Genomic DNA, 20,912 nt, shown 5'->3' with positions numbered 1-20,912 from the left:
GAATTTATAGTCCTGTCATTTACTTGTTTCTATCTCACAAACGCCATATACAAAAATGTAGTTCAAAACACCTTCCCCAAAAGCATCTCATATATCCCACAGTGCAACACAAAACACCTGTTTAGGTGTAGTATATAGAGGATCTGTCCTGTGTGGTGTAGTATATAGAGGACCTGTCCTGTGTGGTGTAGTATATAGAGGATCTCTCCTGTGTGGTGTAGTATATAGAGGACCTGTCCTGTGTGGTGTAGTATATAGAGGACCTGTCCTGTGTGGTGTAGTATATAGAGGATCTGTCCTGTGTGGTGTAGTATATAGAGGATGTGTCCTGTGTGGTGTAGTATATAGAGGACCTGTCCTGTGTGGTGTAGTATATAGAGGACCTGTCCTGTGTGGTGTAGTATATAGAGGATCTCTCCTGTGTGGTGTAGTATATAGAGGATCTCTCCTGTGTGGTGTAGTATATAGAGGACCTGTCCTGTGTGGTGTAGTATATAGAGGATCTGTCCTGTGTGGTGTAGTATATAGAGGATCTGTCCTGTGTGGTGTAGTATATAGAGGGTCTCTCCTGTGTGGTGTAGTATATAGAGGATCTGTCCTGTGTGGTGTAGTATATAGAGGACCTGTCCTGTGTGGTGTAGTATATAGAGGGTGTGTCCTGTGTGGTGTAGTATATAGAGGACCTGTCCTGTGTGGTGTAGTATATAGAGGACCTGTCCTGTGTGGTGTAGTATATAGAGGATCTGTCCTGTGTGGTGTAGTATATAGAGGGTCTCTCCTGTGTGGTGTAGTATATAGAGGATCTGTCCTGTGTGGTGTAGTATATAGAGGGTCTCTCCTGTGTGGTGTAGTATATAGAGGATCTGTCCTGTGTGGTGTAGTATATAGAGGACCTGTCCTGTGTGGTGTAGTATATAGAGGGTGTGTCCTGTGTGGTGTAGTATATAGAGGACCTGTCCTGTGTGGTGTAGTATATAGAGGGCCTGTCCTGTGTGGTGTAGTATATAGAGGATCTGTCCTGTGTGGTGTAGTATATAGAGGACCTGTCCTGTGTGGTGTAGTATATAGAGGGTCTCTCCTGTGTGGTGTAGTATATAGAGGATCTGTCCTGTGTGGTGTAGTATATAGAGGACCTGTCCTGTGTGGTGTAGTATATAGAGGATCTGTCCTGTGTGGTGTAGTATATAGAGGATCTGTCCTGTGTGGTGTAGTATATAGAGGGTCTCTCCTGTGTGGTGTAGTATATAGAGGATCTGTCCTGTGTGGTGTAGTATATAGAGGACCTGTCCTGTGTGGTGTAGTATATAGAGGGTCTGTCCTGTGTGGTGTAGTATATAGAGGACCTGTCCTGTGTGGTGTAGTATATAGAGGATCTCTCCTGTGTGGTGTAGTATATAGAGGATCTCTCCTGTGTGGTGTAGTATATAGAGGACCTGTCCTGTGTGGTGTAGTATATAGAGGACCTGTCCTGTGTGGTGTAGTATATAGAGGACATGTCCTGTGTGGTGTAGTATATAGAGGACATGTCCTGTGCGGTGTAGTATATAGAGGATCTCTCCTGTGTGGTGTAGTATATAGAGGACCTGTCCTGTGTGGTGTAGTATATAGAGGATCTGTCCTGTGTGGTGTAGTATATAGAGGACCTGTCCTGTGTGGTGTAGTATATAGAGGAGCTGTCCTGTGTGGTGTAGTATATAGAGGATCTGTCCTGTGTGGTGTAGTATATAGAGGACCTGTCCTGTTTGGTGTAGTATATAGAGGACCTGTCCTGTGTGGTGTAGTATATAGAGGACCTGTCCTGTGTGGTGTAGTATATAGAGGATCTGTCCTGTGTGGTGTAGTATATAGAGGACCTGTCCTGTGCGGTGTAGTATATAGAGGACCTGTCCTGTGCGGTGTAGTATATAGAGGATCTGTCCTGTGTGGTGTAGTATATAGAGGATCTTTCCTGTGTGGTGTAGTATATAGAGGAGCTGTCCTGTGTGGTGTAGTATATAGAGGATCTGTCCTGTGTGGTGTAGTATATAGAGGACCTGTCCTGTTTGGTGTAGTATATAGAGGACCTGTCCTGTGCGGTGTAGTATATAGAGGATCTCTCCTGTGTGGTGTAGTATATAGAGGGTCTCTCCTGTGTGGTGTAGTATATAGAGGATCTGTCCTGTGTGGTGTAGTATATAGAGGATCTGTCCTGTGCGGTGTAGTATATAGAGGATCTGTCCTGTGTGGTGTAGTATATAGAGGATCTTTCCTGTGTGGTGTAGTATATAGAGGAGCTGTCCTGTGTGGTGTAGTATATAGAGGATCTGTCCTGTGTGGTGTAGTATATAGAGGACCTGTCCTGTTTGGTGTAGTATATAGAGGACCTGTCCTGTGCGGTGTAGTATATAGAGGATCTCTCCTGTGTGGTGTAGTATATAGAGGGTCTCTCCTGTGTGGTGTAGTATATAGAGGATCTGTCCTGTGTGGTGTAGTATATAGAGGATCTGTCCTGTGTGGTGTAGTATATAGAGGAGCTGTCCTGTGTGGTGTAGTATATAGAGGACCTTTCCTGTGTGGTGTGGTATATAGAGGATCTCTCCTGTGTGGTGTAGTATATAGAGGACCTGTCCTGTGTGGTGTAATTGAGAACTTGAGCTATTGGTCAACAGTGAGGGTTAAAATGCAACCCCTTTTGGAGGACATGATCCCTCCATACGTCACAATCACATTAATTTAATTGGGCACACTGTAATACTTCATTTCACCTGCGGGAATGCTGTAGGGAAACTGAACCTTATGAGCCAAGTTCTTGTGCATGATTTAGTGTCCCAAATTGGCCTTACATTTGGCCTTTTTAAAAGGTTCTCCCCTGTTTTTACAAAATGCTCAAAATAAGTTAAAAAATAAAGGAAATCATACTCTTCACCCTGCTCCTCTTCCGACACTTCCTGGGTCCTTCTGCCAGTCTTTACTTATTCATCCCTCTCGACACAAAGTACCGACGAGTGATTGTCTGTTTGGGACCAGGAAGTAGAGCTTGGCGGGGCTGTGATCTGCTTAAGGTTGGTGTCCAACTTTCCGGAAATCCTACAAGACTGATTAAGATTTTACATTGGTAGAAGTGGATTGTCACAAGGTCATGACCCTGTGTTTGGCAGGATGAGGGTAGAGAAGAATCGAGGCTTTCTCTATAACCTATCTCCAGTGTTCAGTGCTCTTATTTTTGGACTTGTCACTTTGTGTCCTCGCTCCTTATTTTCCCCTGAAGTTAACAAGGCGCTGTGTAGTTAGATAAAAATAGCAGCTGCTCCCGGTGATTTAGGTGTCATGTTCAGAAGTCGGGGACATTGTGTTGTGTGTTCTTGTTCCTCCTCCTTTATGTCTTTCTATACAAGATGGTGTATCGGATATGTTACCTGCCTGTGTATACCCAGTACCCAGACCGCAGGCTCTCTATACCTCCAAGGTACCTCTGCTATATTGCCTACTAACATGTTGTTGTTTTTTTTTTCTCTTTCTTAGCAATATTTCGAGGTGGTTTTTTTTTTTTTTTCGTTTTTTTTTTTCGTTTTTTTTTTCTTTTGCAACACAAAAGTTAAAATCTTTTTATAAGAAGTTTTTTCAAGTCCAAAATTTATCCCAAACCAATAGTCTTGCCATGTAGGGTCCTTTTAATAGGAGTAAAAGTCTATCTCTGTGGCATCAAAACGATGGAGTAATGCAGAGATGTTTCCGCTTTTTATGGATATGTAAATCAAGTTGAAATTGCACTGGGAGCGGGACAGAAATCTGGAAAATCAGACCCCGCCTCCAGAGCACTTCAAGACTGAATTACATTTCCCTAAATAAGATTTTTATTCTTCAATGGTTTGTGGCCAAAAAGTATGTTTCTGCCTCTGTGAAAGGCCCATACGTGTCACAATTATTAGTTTGCAAGACATTTAGGGTCTGATAGACTCCCTTTAAAGAATAATTTCACTATCACTTATCTTCTGATCCTGTCTTGATAAACCAACCGTGTACATACATTACATTACTTATCCTGTACTGATCCTGAGTTACATCCTGTATTATACTCCAGAGCTGCGCTCACTATTCTGCTGGTACAGTCACTGTGTACATACATTACATTATCTCTTCTTTTTCTTTCTCCTAGGTCCCACAGTACTGGAGGTGTTCAACACGCTTTTAAAGCATCTGACACTGAGTGTTGACTTTGAGCTAGGGGATCGTAGAAGTTCTGCAGGCAGCGCTGTCCTCACATCCAGCTCTAAAGAAAGTGATGAGCGCATTGTCCAGAATGCTATCATTCAGACAATTGGTAAAGTTCCGTTTCTAATTTTTAATGTTTCACTTATTTTTCCTTGAAATTTGTCTTAAAAGCCAATAATAACAACATTGTAACTACAATACTGTCCCCTATTGATAAGAATATAACTACTATAATACTACTCCTATGTGCAAGAATATAACTACTATAATACTGCTCCTATGTACAAGAATATAACTACTATAATACTGCTCCTATGTACAAGAATATAACTACTATAATACTACTCCTATGTACAAGAATATAACTACTATAATACTACTCATGTGTACAAGAATATAACTACTATAATACTACCTCCTATGTACAAGAATATAACTACTATAATACTACTCCTATGTACAAGAATATAACTACTATAATACTGCTCCTATGTACAAGAATATAACTACTATAATACTACTCCTATGTACAAGAATATAACTACTATAATACTACCTCCTATGTACAAGAATAGAACTACTATAATACTGCTCCTATGTACAAGAATATAACTACTATAATACTACTCCTATATACAAGAATATAACTACTATAATACTACCTCCTATGTACAAGAATATAACTACTATTATACTACTCCTATGTACAAGAATATAACTACTATAATACTACTGCTATGTACAAGAATATAACTACTATAATACTACCTCCTATGTACAAGAATATAACTACTATAATACTACCTCCTATGTACAAGAATATAACTACTATAATACTGCTCATGTGTACAAGAATATATCTACTATAATACTACTATGTACAAGAATATAACTACTATAATACTACCTCCTATGTACAAGAATATAACTACTATAATACTACTCCTATATACAAGAATATAACTACTATTATACTACCTCCTATGTACAAGAATATAACTACTATAATACTGCTCCTATGTACAAGAATATAACTACTATAATACTGCTCCTATGTACAAGAATATAACTACTATAATACTACTCCTATGTACAAGAATATAACTACTATAATACTACTCATGTGTACAAGAATATAACTACTATAATACTACCTCCTATGTACAAGAATATAACTACTATAATACTACTCCTATGTACAAGAATATAACTACTATAATACTGCTCCTATGTACAAGAATATAACTACTATAATACTACTCCTATGTACAAGAATATAACTACTATAATACTACCTCCTATGTACAAGAATATAACTACTATAATACTACTCCTATGTACAAGAATATAACTACGATAATACTGCTCCTATGTACAAGAATATAACTACTATAATACTACCTCCTATGTACAAGAATATAACTACTATAATACTACTCCTATATACAAGAATATAACTACTATTATACTACCTCATATGTACAAGAATATAACTACTATAATACTGCTCCTATGTACAAGAATATAACTATTATAATACTACTCCTATGTACAAGAATATAACTACTATAATACTACTCATGTGTACAAGAATATAACTACTATAATACTACCTCCTATGTACAAGAATATAACTACTATAATACTACTCCTATGTACAAGAATATAACTACTATAATACTACTCATGTGTACAAGAATATAACTACTATAATACTACCTCCTATGTACAAGAATATAACTACTATAATACTACTCCTATGTACAAGAATATAAATACTATAATACTACTCCTATGTACAAGAATATAACTACTATAATACTACTCATGTGTACAAGAATATAACTACTATAATACTACCTCCTATGTACAAGAATATAACTACTATAATACTACTCCTATATACAAGAATATAACTACTATAATACTACTCCTATGTACAAGAATATAACTACTATAATACTACTCTTGTGTACAAGAATATAACTACTATAATACTACCTCCTATGTACAAGAATATAACTACTATAATACTACTCCTATGTACAAGAATAAAACTACTATAATACTGCTCCTATGTACAAGAATATAACTACTATAATACTACTCCTATGTACAAGAATATAACTACTATAATACTGCTCCTATGTACAAGAATATAACTACTATAATACTACTACTATGTACAAGAATAAAACTACTATAATACTACTCCTATGTACAAGAATAAAACTACTATAATACTGCTCCTATGTACAAGAATATAACTACTATAATACTACTCCTATGTACAAGAATATAACTACTATAATACTACTCCTATGTACAAGAATATAATACTATAATACTACTCCTATGTACAAGAATATAACTACTATAATACTACTCCTATGTACAAGAATATAACTACTATAATACTACTCCTATGTACAAGAATATAATACTATAATACTACTCCTATGTACAAGAATATAACTACTATAATACTACTCCTATGTACAAGAATATAACTACTATAATACTACTCCTATGTACAAGAATATAATACTATAATACTACTCCTATGTACAAGAATATAACTACTATAATACTACTCCTATGTACAAGAATATAACTACTATAATACTACTCCTATGTACAAGAATATAACTACTATAATACTACTCCTATGTACAAGAATATAACTACTATAATACTACTCCTATGTACAAGAATATTACTACTATAATACTACTCCTATGTACAAGAATATAACTACTATAATACTACTCATATGTACAAGAATTGTATAGGACTCTGCTGCCGACAGGCCTCTTGACATAATGCTCCCTGTAGATGCTGCGGCTTTCCTCAGCTGGTCTGTGGGGTTGTTGATCCCTCCTATTGAATATTGTTGTATTCGGTATTTTATTACCCCTCTATATGATTTCTGTTGTTCTTCTCTGTTCTTCCTCGTTCCCGGTGACCCGTTTTGTCGGCTCAGCACCTTTTTGCTGTTTTTGTAATTGATGTTTTTATAGACTTTGCATTTCTGAGAAGTTTCTGATTTAGAGAATAAATTGGTAATTAAATTTTCAGATTGAGCCGGTGAAAAATTAAAAACTAAAAATGCGGGTATAATAATGGATGTGGTAATCTCTTACCTGCTGTAATATCGCAGGCTTTAATAGTTGATATCTGGATTATTCTGTGGCCTGGTTGTAAGTAGATACAACAGTGACATCTAATGTCAGTACGTTACCTCCTGTGTCGGGCAGAGTGGCAGCGCAGTGCCGGAGTCCCCAGCCTTTCACCAGCGCTGTCACTATCAGATACAATGTCTATAGTCACTCAGCGCCGCATCCCATAGGAACTCATTCAGTCTCACGTGAAAACTAAAAGGATTATCCGAAACTTTATTTTGATGCCGTTTTCTTAGGGCAGATCATCAATATATGATTGGTGGGTGTCTGACACCCGGGACCCCAGCCGATCAGCTGTTTGGAGAGTCCACAGCTCTCTCGTACACTGCCATGTCTGCCCTGTGCTGATGACATCACGTTCGTCTGTCACATGATACAGTAGCTGCTCAGTCGTGGAACTGAATGGAGTTGAACTGCAATACCAAGCACAGCCACTATGCTATGTACAGAGCCTTAAAGGGATCATATCACTGGATTCCCTTTATTTTCTCTCTGACACATAGGAAGAGCCTTAAGAAAGACTATTCTTCTCCTACCTTTAGATGTCTTCTCCGCACCGCCGTTTGGTAGAAATCCGGGTTTTCTTATATATGCAAATTAGTTATCTTGCAGCACTAGGGGCGGCCCCCAGCACTCAAACAGCACTGGGAGCGTCCCCAATGATGCAAGAGAACTCTCCAGCGCTGCCTCCATTTTTTTCTGGAATGCCCTCTCCCTGTGTCTTCTTTCGTCTTGGGTTTCAATCTCCTAGGCCTCGGGCCTTGGGCAGAGCCGACTGCGCATGCAGTAAACTGGTGTAAGCGGCCATTTTTTTGTGGCCATGGGCATGCACAGTTGGCTGTGCCCGAGGCCTAGAAGATTGAAACCCAGGACGGAAGAAGACACAAGGAGAGGGCGTTACAGAAGAAGATGGAGCTGCCGCTGGAAAGTTTCCTTTGCAGCATTGGCGACGCCCCCACTGCTGTTTGAGTGCTGAGGACCGCCCCTAGTGCTGCGAAATAACTCATTTGCATTCCGAAGAAAAACGGTATTTGTACCGAACGGCGGCGCGGAGAAGACATCTAAAGGTAGGAGAAGAATAGACTTTCTTAAGGCTATTCCTACGTGTTAGCCAGAAAAAAAGGGAATCCAATGATAGGATCCCTTTAAAAACCTCCTCCCCACAAAGTAGGGAGTAAGAGTCCCATTGTCGAGGGTCCGACCTCCGTATCCCCAACTGATCAGGCAACCGGTGGTCTGAAGGTTTCCCATGCGTCCTCCATGGGACTTTCAATCCCCCATTCTCATGATCGCTAGTGATTGTTCCCTCCCCCCACCCCATTGTTCTGACAAATTAATAGGGGATGTGTCTTTAATTGGGTGATCCCTTTAACCCTGGTGTATACAAGGGCATGTTCTTATATTTTAACCCTTAGAAGACTTCTCTGCAAAAATTATATCCTATTAATATTATAAATGTGAAAGTTTGTGGGTTTGGATGTTTGTTCCTCAATCACGGAAATACCGCTCCACCGATTTGGCTGAAATTTTCCACAAACATAGTTAATACACCCAATTAATTAATAGGCTACTTTTTGTCACAATAGCGCACATACGTTTTTCCCAGGACCCCCACAAAACCCAAACTCACACCACTATCTCTGCAATCTCACACACTTTGGACCCCGATTTGGCTGAAATTTTCCACAAACATAGTCCCTACACTCGATTGCGCAATAGGCTACTTTTCGTCACAATAGCGCACATACGTTTTCCCCAGGACCCTTTGGATGTTCGGATGTTTGGCGGTCAATCACGCAAAAACCGCTCCACCGATTTGGCTGAAATTTTCCACAAACATAGTTAATACACCCCATTGCGCAATAGGCTACTTTTCATCACAATAGCGCACATACGTTTGTGCCAGGACCCCCACAAAACCCAAACTCACACCACCATCTCTGCAATCTCACACACTTTGGACCATAGCAAGCCACAAAATTCATATTGCCCTCTCCAGCCTCGCCCCTAACCCCACACAATCACATATACATATACTTTACCACTTTGCCCCTCACCTTAACGATACTCCAGGAGGCGCTCTATAACGCTCCGGAGCAGCCATGTTTGCCCCCACCACTCTGACAATCCGCGACACCGCCCACCCATGTCAATACCCCTAGGCGGTCTAATAAATGCAAAAAAAAAAGTTTAAAAAAAGTAAAAAAAAATATTAAAAACAAAAAAAAAAGGATTAAAAATTCAAATCACCCCCCTTTCCCTAGAACACATATAAAAGTAGTTAAAAACTGTGAAATACATACATGTTAGGTATCCGCGCGTCCGAAATCGCCCGCTCTACAAAGCTATACAAATATTTTTCCTGTTCGGTAAACGCCGTAGCGGGAAAAATGGTCAAAAGTGCCAAACCGCCGTTTTTTCACTGTTTTGATTCTGATAAAAATTTGAATAAAAAGTGATCAAAGCAATAACATTTCCCGAACATGGTAGAAATACAAAGTACACCCAGTCCCACAAAAAAAGACGCCCTATGCATCCCCGTACACGCACGTATAAAAAAGTTACGGCTGTCGGAATATGGCGACTTTTCAAAAAAAAATTTTTTAACAGTTTTGGATTTGTTTTTAAGGGGTCAAAATGTAACTAAAACCATATACATTTGGTATCCCCGGAATCGTAACGAAACACAGAATACAGGGGACATGTCATTTTGGTTGCACAGTGAACACCGTAAAACCAAAGCCCGGAAGAAAGTCGCAGAAATGCATTTTTTCTTGAAATCCACCCCATTCTGAATTTTTTCCCTGCTTCCCAGTACATTATATAGAATAAATAATGGTGGCATCATGAAGAAAAATTTGTCCCAGGAAAAATTAAGACCTCATATGGCTCTGGGAGCGGAGAAATAAAAAAGTTATGGGGTTTAGAAGGAGGGGAGTCAAAAACGAAAATCAAAAAATGCCATCGGCGGGAAAGGGTTAACTTCAAATACTTCTGTCCCAAAGTCACTATGTAAAGTTTCTCACAACACCGTATATATAGCAGCTCAAATACAAAGTAACTGCAACACAAAAGGCTCATGTATTCTCAGAATTACAGCAACAACAAGATACAAAGTTACATTTCATATCCCAGACCTTATACACAGTACGAAAACCTAACCCGCACCTGTATATACCCACTGCTACAATCACCGCAGACGAAGTCGCGGGTACCAGCTAGTGAATAAATATTTTGGGAATTTAAAAAAAAAAAAATATATTTTTTTTTTCCAGGTTTCTTTGGCAGTAATTTACCGGATTACCAGCGATCTGAGATTATGATGTTCATCATGGGCAAAGTGCCAGTTTTCGGGTCTTCGCACACGCTCGATACCAGCCAGTTGGGGTGAGTGATGTGTGTGGATCGGAGATTCATTGACATGGCCCTGCCTCTAGGTGGCACTAGAGTTGCTTCCTTATTTGCACGTTTCCCAGGGCTCATTGCCTATGCCCATAGTGTTAGTTGGCTCGGGCCGGGGCCGTCCTTCTCGTCTACACAGCCCAAGTTAAACTCAGACAAAAAATATAATCTCTCCTGTCCGGACGGATTTCTGTCCCTTGTTGACATTTCCACTTGAGTTTCACCTTTTCGTGCGTCATGTGAAAATCCAGAATCCGTCTGATGTGTCCATGGGCCGGCCGTCATTGCCTCCATGTAAAGGTCTCTTCTCTCAGACAGATCTGGGCCGAGGTCACCCGATGTAGCAGAGCTGATCATGTGATACTATTGCCCTCTTAAAGGGGTCTGTCCTAGGTAATAAGCGTCTGACCACTGGGGGGGGGGGGGGGGGGCCGCTGACCCCTAGTATCAATCACTATGGTCAGGCGAGGTGTAATAGTGCCACACGGTGAACCTGCGTCACCCAGAACATGTTAGTAGACCTCACCCCACCCATTACAGTGTTAAGGCTACAGAACTATTGGGGTGGGGGCTCCGACATAGGCCCAGGGCCCAGCGATGACCAGAGAACTCAACGCAAATCCGCAACAGGTGCAATGTCGTGACTAGTTCTTGTCTTGACTCGGCCACTAGTAGTGGGGACTGTCTTGTAATATGGGATTGGGATTTTTCCTTAGAATGGGATTATTGTATAATATGGGATTAGGATTTTTCCTTAGAACTGAATTATTGTATAATATGGGATTAGGATTTTTCTTTAGAATGGGATTATTGTATAATATGTGATTGGGATTTTTCCTTAGAATGGGATTATTGTATAATATGGGATTAGGATTTTTCTTTAGAATGGGATTATTGTATATGAGATTGGGATTTTTCCTTAGAATGGGATTATTGTATAATATGGGATTAGGATTTTCCCTTCGAATGGGATTATTGTATAATATGGGATTGGGATTTTTCCTTAGAATGGGATTATTGTATAATATGGGATTGGGATTTTTCTTTCGTACGTGACTGTTTGATCATCTGAAATTAGTATCGGGCCATTTGATAATTCCAGTGTTAAATTTTTATCTCCACACCAGACTATCTGCTAATCTGGGATTAAGACTTTTTTTTTTTTTTCTCAGTACAGACCTACAGCCTGTGATACTCTAGTATTAGTATTTTTATCTGATAATATGGGATTTAGATTGTTATAATAGAATGTTTATAGTTCGGGATTAGGATTTTTCCATAGTTCTGAATTATCTGATCATTTGGGAGTAGGACTTTTCTCTTTTAAGTTCCAGACTATTATATAATATGGGATTAGGATTATTCTTTAGTTCTGGACTGTTTGATAACCTTTAGATTAGGATAATCCGGTTAGGATTTCACCTTAATCCTTGACTGATCTGCTAATCTAGGTCTATGATTTTTCCTCAGTATATGATAAAACAGTTTTCTTATTACAGGACGATCTGATAATTTGAGATTACAATTACACTCTGATAATCTAGGATATAAAATATAATAGCAGACTATATTGTAATCCTGGAATAGAATTTTTCCTCTATACCATATTATTTGATAATCTGGGATTAGGGTTTTCCTCTATTCAATACTATGTGATAATCTGGGATTAGGGTTTTCCTCTATTCCATACTATCTGATAGTCTGGGATTAGGGTTTTTCCTCCATTCCATACTATCCAATAACCTGGGATTAGGGTTTTCCTCTATTACATACTATCTGATAATCCAGGATTAGGATTTTTCCTCTATGCCATGCTATCTGATAATCTGGGATTAGGGTTTGAACTCCATTCCATGCTATCCGATAACCTGAGATTAGGGTTTTCCTCTATTCCATACTATCTGATATTCCAGGGTTAGGGTTTTCTTCTATTTCATACTATCTGATAATCCGGGATTAGGATTTTTCTTCTATTCCATAATATCTGATAGTATGGAATAGAAGAAAACCCTAATCCCAGATTATCAGATAGTATGGAATAGAAGAAAAATCCTAATCCAGGATTATGAGATAGTATGGAATAGAAGAAAACCCTAATCCCAGATTATCTCATAATCCTGGATTAGGGTTTTTCCTCCATTCCATACTATCTGATAATCTGGGATTAGGGTTTTCCTCTATTCCATACTATCTGATATTCTGGGATTAGGGTTTTTCCTCCATTCCATACTATCCAATAACCTGGGATTAGGGTTTTCCTCAATTACATACTATCTGATAATCCAGGATTAGGGTTTTCCTCTATTCCATACTATCCAATAACCTGGGATTAGGGTTTTCCTCAATTACATACTATCTGATAATCCAGGATTAGGGTTTTCCTCTATTCCATACTATCCAATAACCTGGGATTAGGGTTTTCCTCAATTACATACTATCTGATAATCCGGGATTAGGGTTTTCCTCTATTCCATACTATCTGATAATCCGGGATTAGGGATTTCCTCTATTCCATACTATCTGATAATCTGGGATTAGGGATTTCCTCTATTCCATACTATCTGATAATCTGGGATTATGGTTTATCCTCTATTCCATACTATCCTATAATCTGGGATTAGGATTTTTCTTCTATTCCATACGATCTGATAATTCGGTATTAGGCTTTGTCCTCCATGCTGTATTCTCATAGTAGGAGTTGCCTCCATCTTTTTGGTCTCGCCTCCCTGGTGACGTTGCGGAGATTGAGGCGACTGTTCTTATATTCTCTCTCTTGCGCGGTCTCGCCGCACACGCTACGTCTTGTCAGTACACGCGCCCGATCTACCTGCACGGCGATAACATCAGACAGCGAGACGGACTTGGCCTCCTCGGGTTGCGCCGCGTTGTCCTTCACGCCGCACGGACGCAAACTCCTTGCTGCCTGACTTTTCTCCGTACAGAATGTGGGGGGAGGGGGGGGGGAGGGGGGGGAGTCAGCGGTAAAGAATCCGCCGATGAGAAGTAGAATATACCGCTGTCTGTTACCATGACAACAGTCACGAGTTACCACGGTAACACAGAATTCTCCAAACCAGTGCCGAGGAAACGGTCATTGTTGGGGAGGGAAAGTCTCCCCTCAGCTGCTGCGGCGCCTCGCTCCGGGGGACGGGTCAGAGAGCGCTGCGAGAGAGCACAGGAAGAGGAACGGAGCGCGCAGCGATTCTAGAGAATATTCCAGAATGTAAAATGACTCCGCCTATAGGGCCCGGCCATATGTCATGGGCGGGGTCTGACACTCCGGCCCCTCACCCATCAGCTGCGTGAAGAGGCGGCAGCAGTTGGGTGAGCACAGCGCCCTCGTGATTTACTACCAACTACAGCGCTATACGTAGCCTAGTGGTTGGGCTTGGTATTGCAGCTCAGCTCTATTCAGCTGATCGGTGCGGATCCTGGGTGTTGGACCCCACCCCCATCAACGGGAAAGTCCCAGAAAACCCCTTTAAATACAGCAAACCTCTAATTGACCCTTTAAGGGTTTGCGCCATGACAGACGCTTGTCCTCTATACATACGATGGGGGTAGGTGTTATATTGCTGGGGGTCTGATCACTGGGGCGGGGGGTAAAATAGTCCTTGGGGTGTCTTCGTTCTTGTTTGGGACCTGTGGGTATGGGCGGGCGTTGGGTGGGTGATAATGGGGTATAATAGTCCTTGGGGTCTCGTTTGGTGGCAGGTAAGCCTATTTTGTAATTCAAGATTAGGATTTTTCCTCTACCATATTATTTGATAATCCAGGATTAGGGTTTGTCCTCTATTCCATACTATCTGATAATCCGGGATTAGGTTTTTTCTTCTATTCCATACTATCTGATAATCCAGGATTAGGGTTTTCCTCTATTCCATAGTATCTGATAATCCGGGATTAGGATTTTTCTTCTATTCCATACTATCTGATAATCCAGGATTAGGGTTTTCCTCTATTCCATAGTATCTGATAATCCGGGATTAGGATTTTTCTTCTATTCCATACTATCTGAAAATCTGGGATTAGGATTTGTCCTCTATTCCATACTATCTGATAATCCGGGTTTAGGTATTTCCGCTATTCCATACTATCTGATAATCCGGGATTAGGATTTTTCCTCTATTCCTATTGATTCCTATTCCTATCCTAAACCTCCTATTGACCCTTTAAGGGTTTGCGCCATGACAGACGCTTGTCCTCTATACACACGATGGGGGTAGGTGTTATATTGCTGGGGGTCCGACCACTGGGACTCGACTCATTCAAGGGAATAGGGTGGGGGGTACAATAGTCCTTGGGGTGTCTTCGTTCTTGTGTGGTACCTGTGGGTATGGGCGGGCGTTGGGTGGGTGATAATGGGGTATAATAGTCCTTGGGGTCTCGTTTGGTGGCAGGTAAGCCCACCTATAGTGATGCGCCCGGAAGATTCCGCCTTTATGATGAGCCTTCTCCGGATTTCTATTGTCGTCTTCCTTCACTTGTGATGTTTTGTTTTTTCTTGTAGGGATTTGGGAACAAAGAGAATCCAGATCATGCTGCTGCGATCCCTACTGATGGTACGTGCCCCTAAATCCACCGGCCGTGATTTGCAACCGCGAAGCCGAGGCTTTCTCTGGTCAGCGAGGGTCCTAGGCGTCCCCGCTGATCTGCAGAAACCAATACATACACGCAGGGCCGGCTCCAGGTTTTTATGCGCCCTTGGGCGACAGAGCCTCAGTGGGGCCCCTTGTAAAGGAGGCGGGGGAGTCGAGACACTGTGCGTGGCAGATGAAGCGAGTGACGTCACCAACGTCATACCTCCCAACTTTTAAAGAATAGAAAGAGGGGAAAAATGTGCGGCGCGCTCTGCGCGCAGCGGCAAATTTGGCTCCTCCTACAGTCACCCGTAAATGATATGCCCCCCTCCATCTCTCATATATATGTTCATATATATATATATATGTTTCATATACACCCTTCCTCTGCCCCCAGTTTCATGTCCCCCCCTCCATCTCTGTCCCCAGTTTCATCACATTCTCCCCCTTCATCTGCCCACAGTTTCACGTCCCCCGTCTCTGCCCCAGTGTCATGCTGTTCCACCCCCCCCATCTGCCCCAGTGTCATGCCATTCCCCCCTCCCCTTCATTTGCCCCCCCAGTTTCATTGGGCCCCCTCCATCTCTGTCCCCAGTGTCATGCCATTCCCCCTCCCCTTCATTTGCCCCCCCAGTTTCATTGGGCCCCCTCCATCTCTGTCCCCAGTGTCATGCCATTCCCCCCCTCCCCTTCATTTGACCCCCAGTTTCATTGGGCCCTCCTCCTTCTCTGTCCCCAGTTTCATGCCGTTTTCCCCCCTTCATCTGCCCCAGTGTCATGCCGTTCTCCCCCCCTTCATCTGCCCCAGTGTCATGCCGTTCCCCCCTCCCCTTCATTTGCCCCCCCCCCCAGTTTCATTAGGCCCCCTCCATCTCTGTCCCCAGTGTCATGCCGTTCTCCCCCCACCCCCTTCATCTTCTCCAGTGTCATGCCGTTCCCCCCCTCCCCTTCATTTGCCCCCCAGTTTCATTGGGCCCCCTCCTTCTCTGTCCCCAGTTTCATGCCGTTCTCCCCCCTTCATCTGCCCCAGTGTCATGCCGTTCTCCCCCCCTTCATCTGCCCCAGTGTCATGCCGTTCTCCCCCCACCCCCTTCATCTTCCCCAGTGTCATGCCGTTCCCCCCCTCCCCTTCATTTGCCCCCCCAGTTTCATTGGGCCCCCTCCATCTCTGTCCCCAGTTTCATGCCGTTCTCCCCCCTTCATCTGCCCCAGTGTCATGCCGTTCTCCCCCCCTTCATCTGCCCCAGTGTCATGCCGTTCTCCCCCCACCCCCTTCATCTTCCCCAGTGTCATGCCGTTCCCTCCCCTTCATTTGCCCCCCAGTTTCATGGGCCCCCTTCATTATGTTCCACCTTAACATAATACAAAACAAACACTCACACTCACCTTCCATCGTTCCCCCGACGCTCCTCTCTCCGCTCTCTCACTCCAGTCACATAGCGATTAAAGCAGGAACTGTGAGCGCAGCTCCTGCTTTAAAGCCGCGGCCCGGCGTGCGTGTGTAAGCGCGATGTGATGACATCATCGCGCCTACACACGCAAGCCGGGCCGCAACTTTAAAGCAGGAGCTGCGCTCACAGTTCCTGCTTTAATCGTCTATGTATTCAGCACATCGGCATCCGTCGGACGCCGATGTGCTGAAATCGGGACAGGCAAGTGCTGGGGCAGGAAAGTGCCGGGGGCCCCTAGAGGCTCTGTGGGCCCCGGCACTTGCCCGACTATGCTGTGCGCTGACGCCGGCCCTGCATACACGTCAAACGCTATAAGTCTTCCTTCTGTCCATCCTTCCTATCCATGACACTTGCAGCTTACCCTTTGTAAGCATTGATGTCCCTGTCCGCTCCTTGGAACGTGCCAGGTGCGCACTCGCAGGTTTATAGCTAATCCCCTAATCCCGTCCTTCTTCGTTTTTGTAACTTTCTTGCTTTTTTTCCTTTCCAGGTGACTTCAGGTTACAAGGCAAAGACCATCGCAGCCGCCCTTCCTCCCCCGTTCTTGGATCCCCTCCTGTCTCCCTCCCTCATGGAGGACTCGGAGCTGCGTCAGCTCGTTCTTGAAATATTGCACAACCTTATAGATCGCCATGACAACAGAGCGAAACTGCGCGGCATCAGGTACTTGTCTGCACAGTGACGTACGTAACCTTCTGCCTGCGGGGATATTCCTACTAGCACTTACACTCACCGGCCACTTTATTAGGTACACCATGCTAGTAACGGGTTGGACCCCCTTTTGCCTTCAGAACTGCCTCAATTCTTCGTGGCATAGATACAACAAGGTGCTGGAAGCATTCCTCAGAGATTTTGGTCCATATTGACATGATGGCATCACACAGTTGCAGTCGCAGATTTGTCGGCTGCACATCCATGATGCGAATCTCCCGTTCCACCACATCCCAAAGATGCTCCTCTATTGGATTGAGATCTGGTGACTGTGGAGGCCATTGGAGTACAGTGAACTCATTGTCATGTTCAAGAAACCAGTCTGAGATGATTCCAGCTTTATGACATGGCATTGCATTATCCTGCTGAAAGTAGCCATCAGATGTTGGGTACATTGTGGTCATAAAGGGATGGACATGGTCAGCAACAATACTCAGGTAGGCTTTGGCGTTGCAACGATGCTCAATTGGTACCAAGGGGCCCAAAGAGTGCCAAGAAAATATTCCCCACACCATGACACCACCACCACCAGCCTGAACCGTTACCGATACAAGGCAGGATGGATCCATGCTTTCATGTTGTTGACGCCAAATTCTGACCCTACCATCCGAATGTCGCAGCAGAAATCGAGACTCATCAGACCAGGCAACGTTTTTCCAATCTTCAATTGTCCAATTTCGATGAGCTTGTGCAAATTGTAGCCTCAGTTTCCTGTTCTTAGCTGAAAGGAGTGGCACCCGGTGTGGTCTTCTGCTGCTGTAGCCCATCTGCCTCAAAGTTCGAGGTACTGTGCGGCGTTCAGAGATGCTCTTCTGGCTACCTTGGTTGTAACGGGTGGCTATTTGAGTCACTGTTGCCTTTCTATCAGCTCGAACCAGTCTGGCCAGTCTCCTCTGACCTCTGGCATCAACAACGCATTTCCGCCCACAGAACTGCCGCTCACTGGATGTTTTTTCTTTTTCGGACCATTCTCTGTAAACCCTAGAGATGGTTGTGCGTGAAAATCCCAGTAGATCAGCAGTTTCTGAAATACTCAGACCAGCCCTTCTGGCACCAACAACCATGCCACGTTCAAAGGCACTCAAATCACCTTTCTTCCCCATACTGATGCTCGGTTTGAACTGCAGGAGATTGTCTTGACCATGTCTACATGCCTAAATGCACTGAGTTGCCGCCATGTGATTGGCTGATTAGAAATTAAGTGTTAACGAGCAGTTGGACAGGTGTACCTAATAAAGTGGCCGGTGAGTGTATATCTTGTGCATAGGATAGGGACAAGGGGGGGTCTGACTGCTGGGACCCCCACAGAATGCAGGACCCCGAGGAAGTACAGAACGTCATCTGTCCGTATACACTCGCACAGCTCCAGGATCCCTGTTCCCATGTCCTATGGGGGTCCCAGCAGTTGTTCCCCAGGCAGTAGTCGGACCCCTACCACGAGCAGGTTCCCCTCTATCCTTTGGATGACACTCACCCATCCTGCAGCCTCCCCGCAGACCCTTACACCCATCGCCGTCTTGTACTTTACAGACCAGGAACGCTTTTTATTTCCGGCCCCCCCTGAATATTTCATTTTGCCGCAGACGCTTTTTTCGCTTCCATTATTGACTTAATTAAGGACATAATTGTATTTTTATTTCATGAGAAATGCTTCGCCCCGCGAATACTCAGCGATGGAAACGCGGCTTATAATTATGGTGACAGCTTCATCCCTGAAGATTGAAAATGCAGCGTAATTACTAAACATGGTTATAATTACCAGCTAATATTTTATAGGGGGCTGGTGACTCCCCCTGAGACGCAGAACTTCATGTTCTCCGGGCGCCATGAATTACTGATGAGCTCAGCTACAAACCCCGGCGGCGAGTCTGCACCTTTGTTAGTAGCGCTGTGGCCCAGGATGAGCGGCTTTCTGTGATATTAGGTCACAGTGTGATGGGCTGCCTATGCTATATAGGATATCCAATCGTGTATGCTAGGTGTGGCCACCCTGTGGCTGCATTGTGTATTGCAACCTAGCATGAATTTTGCAAGCCTTTCACCGTGTTGTATTGAATTGGTTTCATGAGAAATTCGGGTTTGGTTAAAGGGGTTGTCCAGGAAATAAAGAACTGGGGCAGGAAGCCGGGGAAGGGGAAACATAAAAGAAAACTCCTGCTATTCTGTCCCCGGTTCTCTGGTGTCCCCCTCCCTTCACTGGACCAGACCAGCGGCGCCTAAGGACTTGTCCTTGTGGAAGTCCTCACCGTATGTGTCCTTTGAGACCAATCGGAGGAGTCATGTCTTGGGAGATACCATAGCACTGGGAATAGGAGAGTATGGGGTTTGTGCTTCACCATCTGCGGTCTACTGCCACAGTTCTTTATTTCCTGGACAAGCCCTTTAAAGGGATTCTACCATTAAAATCTATTTTTTTCTCGTTGACACATGGCTATTCATCTCCTACCCTTAGATGTCTTCTCCGCGCCACCGTATGGTATAAATCCCAGTTTTCATCAGTATGTAAATGAGTTCTCTCGCAGCACTGGGGGCGGGCCTCAGCACTCAAAAAGCACTGGGGCGTCCCCAATGCTGTGAGAGAACTCTCCAGCGCCGCCTCCACCTTCTTCAGGGACGTCGTCTTCCGGCGCAGCCCGTCAAACTTCTAGCCCTCAGGCAGAGCCAACTGCGCATGCCCACCGGGCCACAAGAAAATGGCCGCTTACTTACTGTGTAAGCGGCCATTTTTCTTGTGGCCGCGGACATGCATAGTCTGCTCTGCCCGAGGCCTAAGAAGTTTGACCGCCTGCTATTCCTACGTGTCAACGAGAAAATAAATGATTTTAATGGTAGAACCCCTTTAAGGGTGTGGAGGTGCCAGCTATTGAATCACTTTCATTTATTGATTTGCTTTTTTAATTTTTCTATATTTTTTTACACTTGCAGAATAATCCCAGATGTTGCCGACCTTAAGATTAAACGCGAGAAGATCAGCAGACAGGATGTGAACTTTGTGAAAAAGGTGAGCGATACGCCTACAAAAACTGCATAGGGACCCTAGAACTGAAGTCTGTCTCGCTTTGGTGGAGCCTAAATTTAAAAAAAAACATCCCCTTTAAGGGATCCAAGGACCTGTGCACCCTTGCTGTATAAGGCAGCTGCAGAACTGGGGGGGCAGAGCTCCTATAGAGGAGACAGGGGCCATTTATTACTAACCCTGCTCTCCTGATCACATGGGAGTCACCGTGACGCAGCGCCCCCAAAGGTCTACTTAGAGGGGGCACACAAAAAATGCAAAAAATCAATAACAATAAGTCACAGATTAAAGGATGATGATCCTGATGACTTATCCACATGGACACCGGGACCACACACGCCCATGTGTTGTGCAGTGGACGGGCAGTGCCGATGCTATC

The 20,912-nt window shown here is 43.4% G+C and overlaps 1 protein-coding gene across 2 annotated transcripts in view; it reads left to right on the top strand.

Moving 5' to 3' along the window:
* Positions 1-20,912, top strand: part of EFR3A (EFR3 homolog A) — an 86,445-nt gene that overhangs the window by 49,456 nt on the left and 16,077 nt on the right. For both annotated transcript variants that reach the window (XM_075270095.1, XM_075270094.1), the window contains exons 11-15: positions 4,136-4,300; positions 10,649-10,760; positions 15,286-15,337; positions 17,297-17,469; positions 20,443-20,518. In XM_075270095.1, the coding sequence (XP_075126196.1) occupies positions 4,136-4,300; positions 10,649-10,760; positions 15,286-15,337; positions 17,297-17,469; positions 20,443-20,518 (578 nt within the window). The remainder of the gene's footprint in view (positions 1-4,135; positions 4,301-10,648; positions 10,761-15,285; positions 15,338-17,296; positions 17,470-20,442; positions 20,519-20,912) is intronic.

Source organism: Leptodactylus fuscus, chromosome 4 (genome assembly GCF_031893055.1).
Source record: "Leptodactylus fuscus isolate aLepFus1 chromosome 4, aLepFus1.hap2, whole genome shotgun sequence".
Taxonomy (NCBI): domain Eukaryota; kingdom Metazoa; phylum Chordata; class Amphibia; order Anura; family Leptodactylidae; genus Leptodactylus; species Leptodactylus fuscus.
This window is presented reverse-complemented; position numbering and strand designations above follow the sequence as displayed.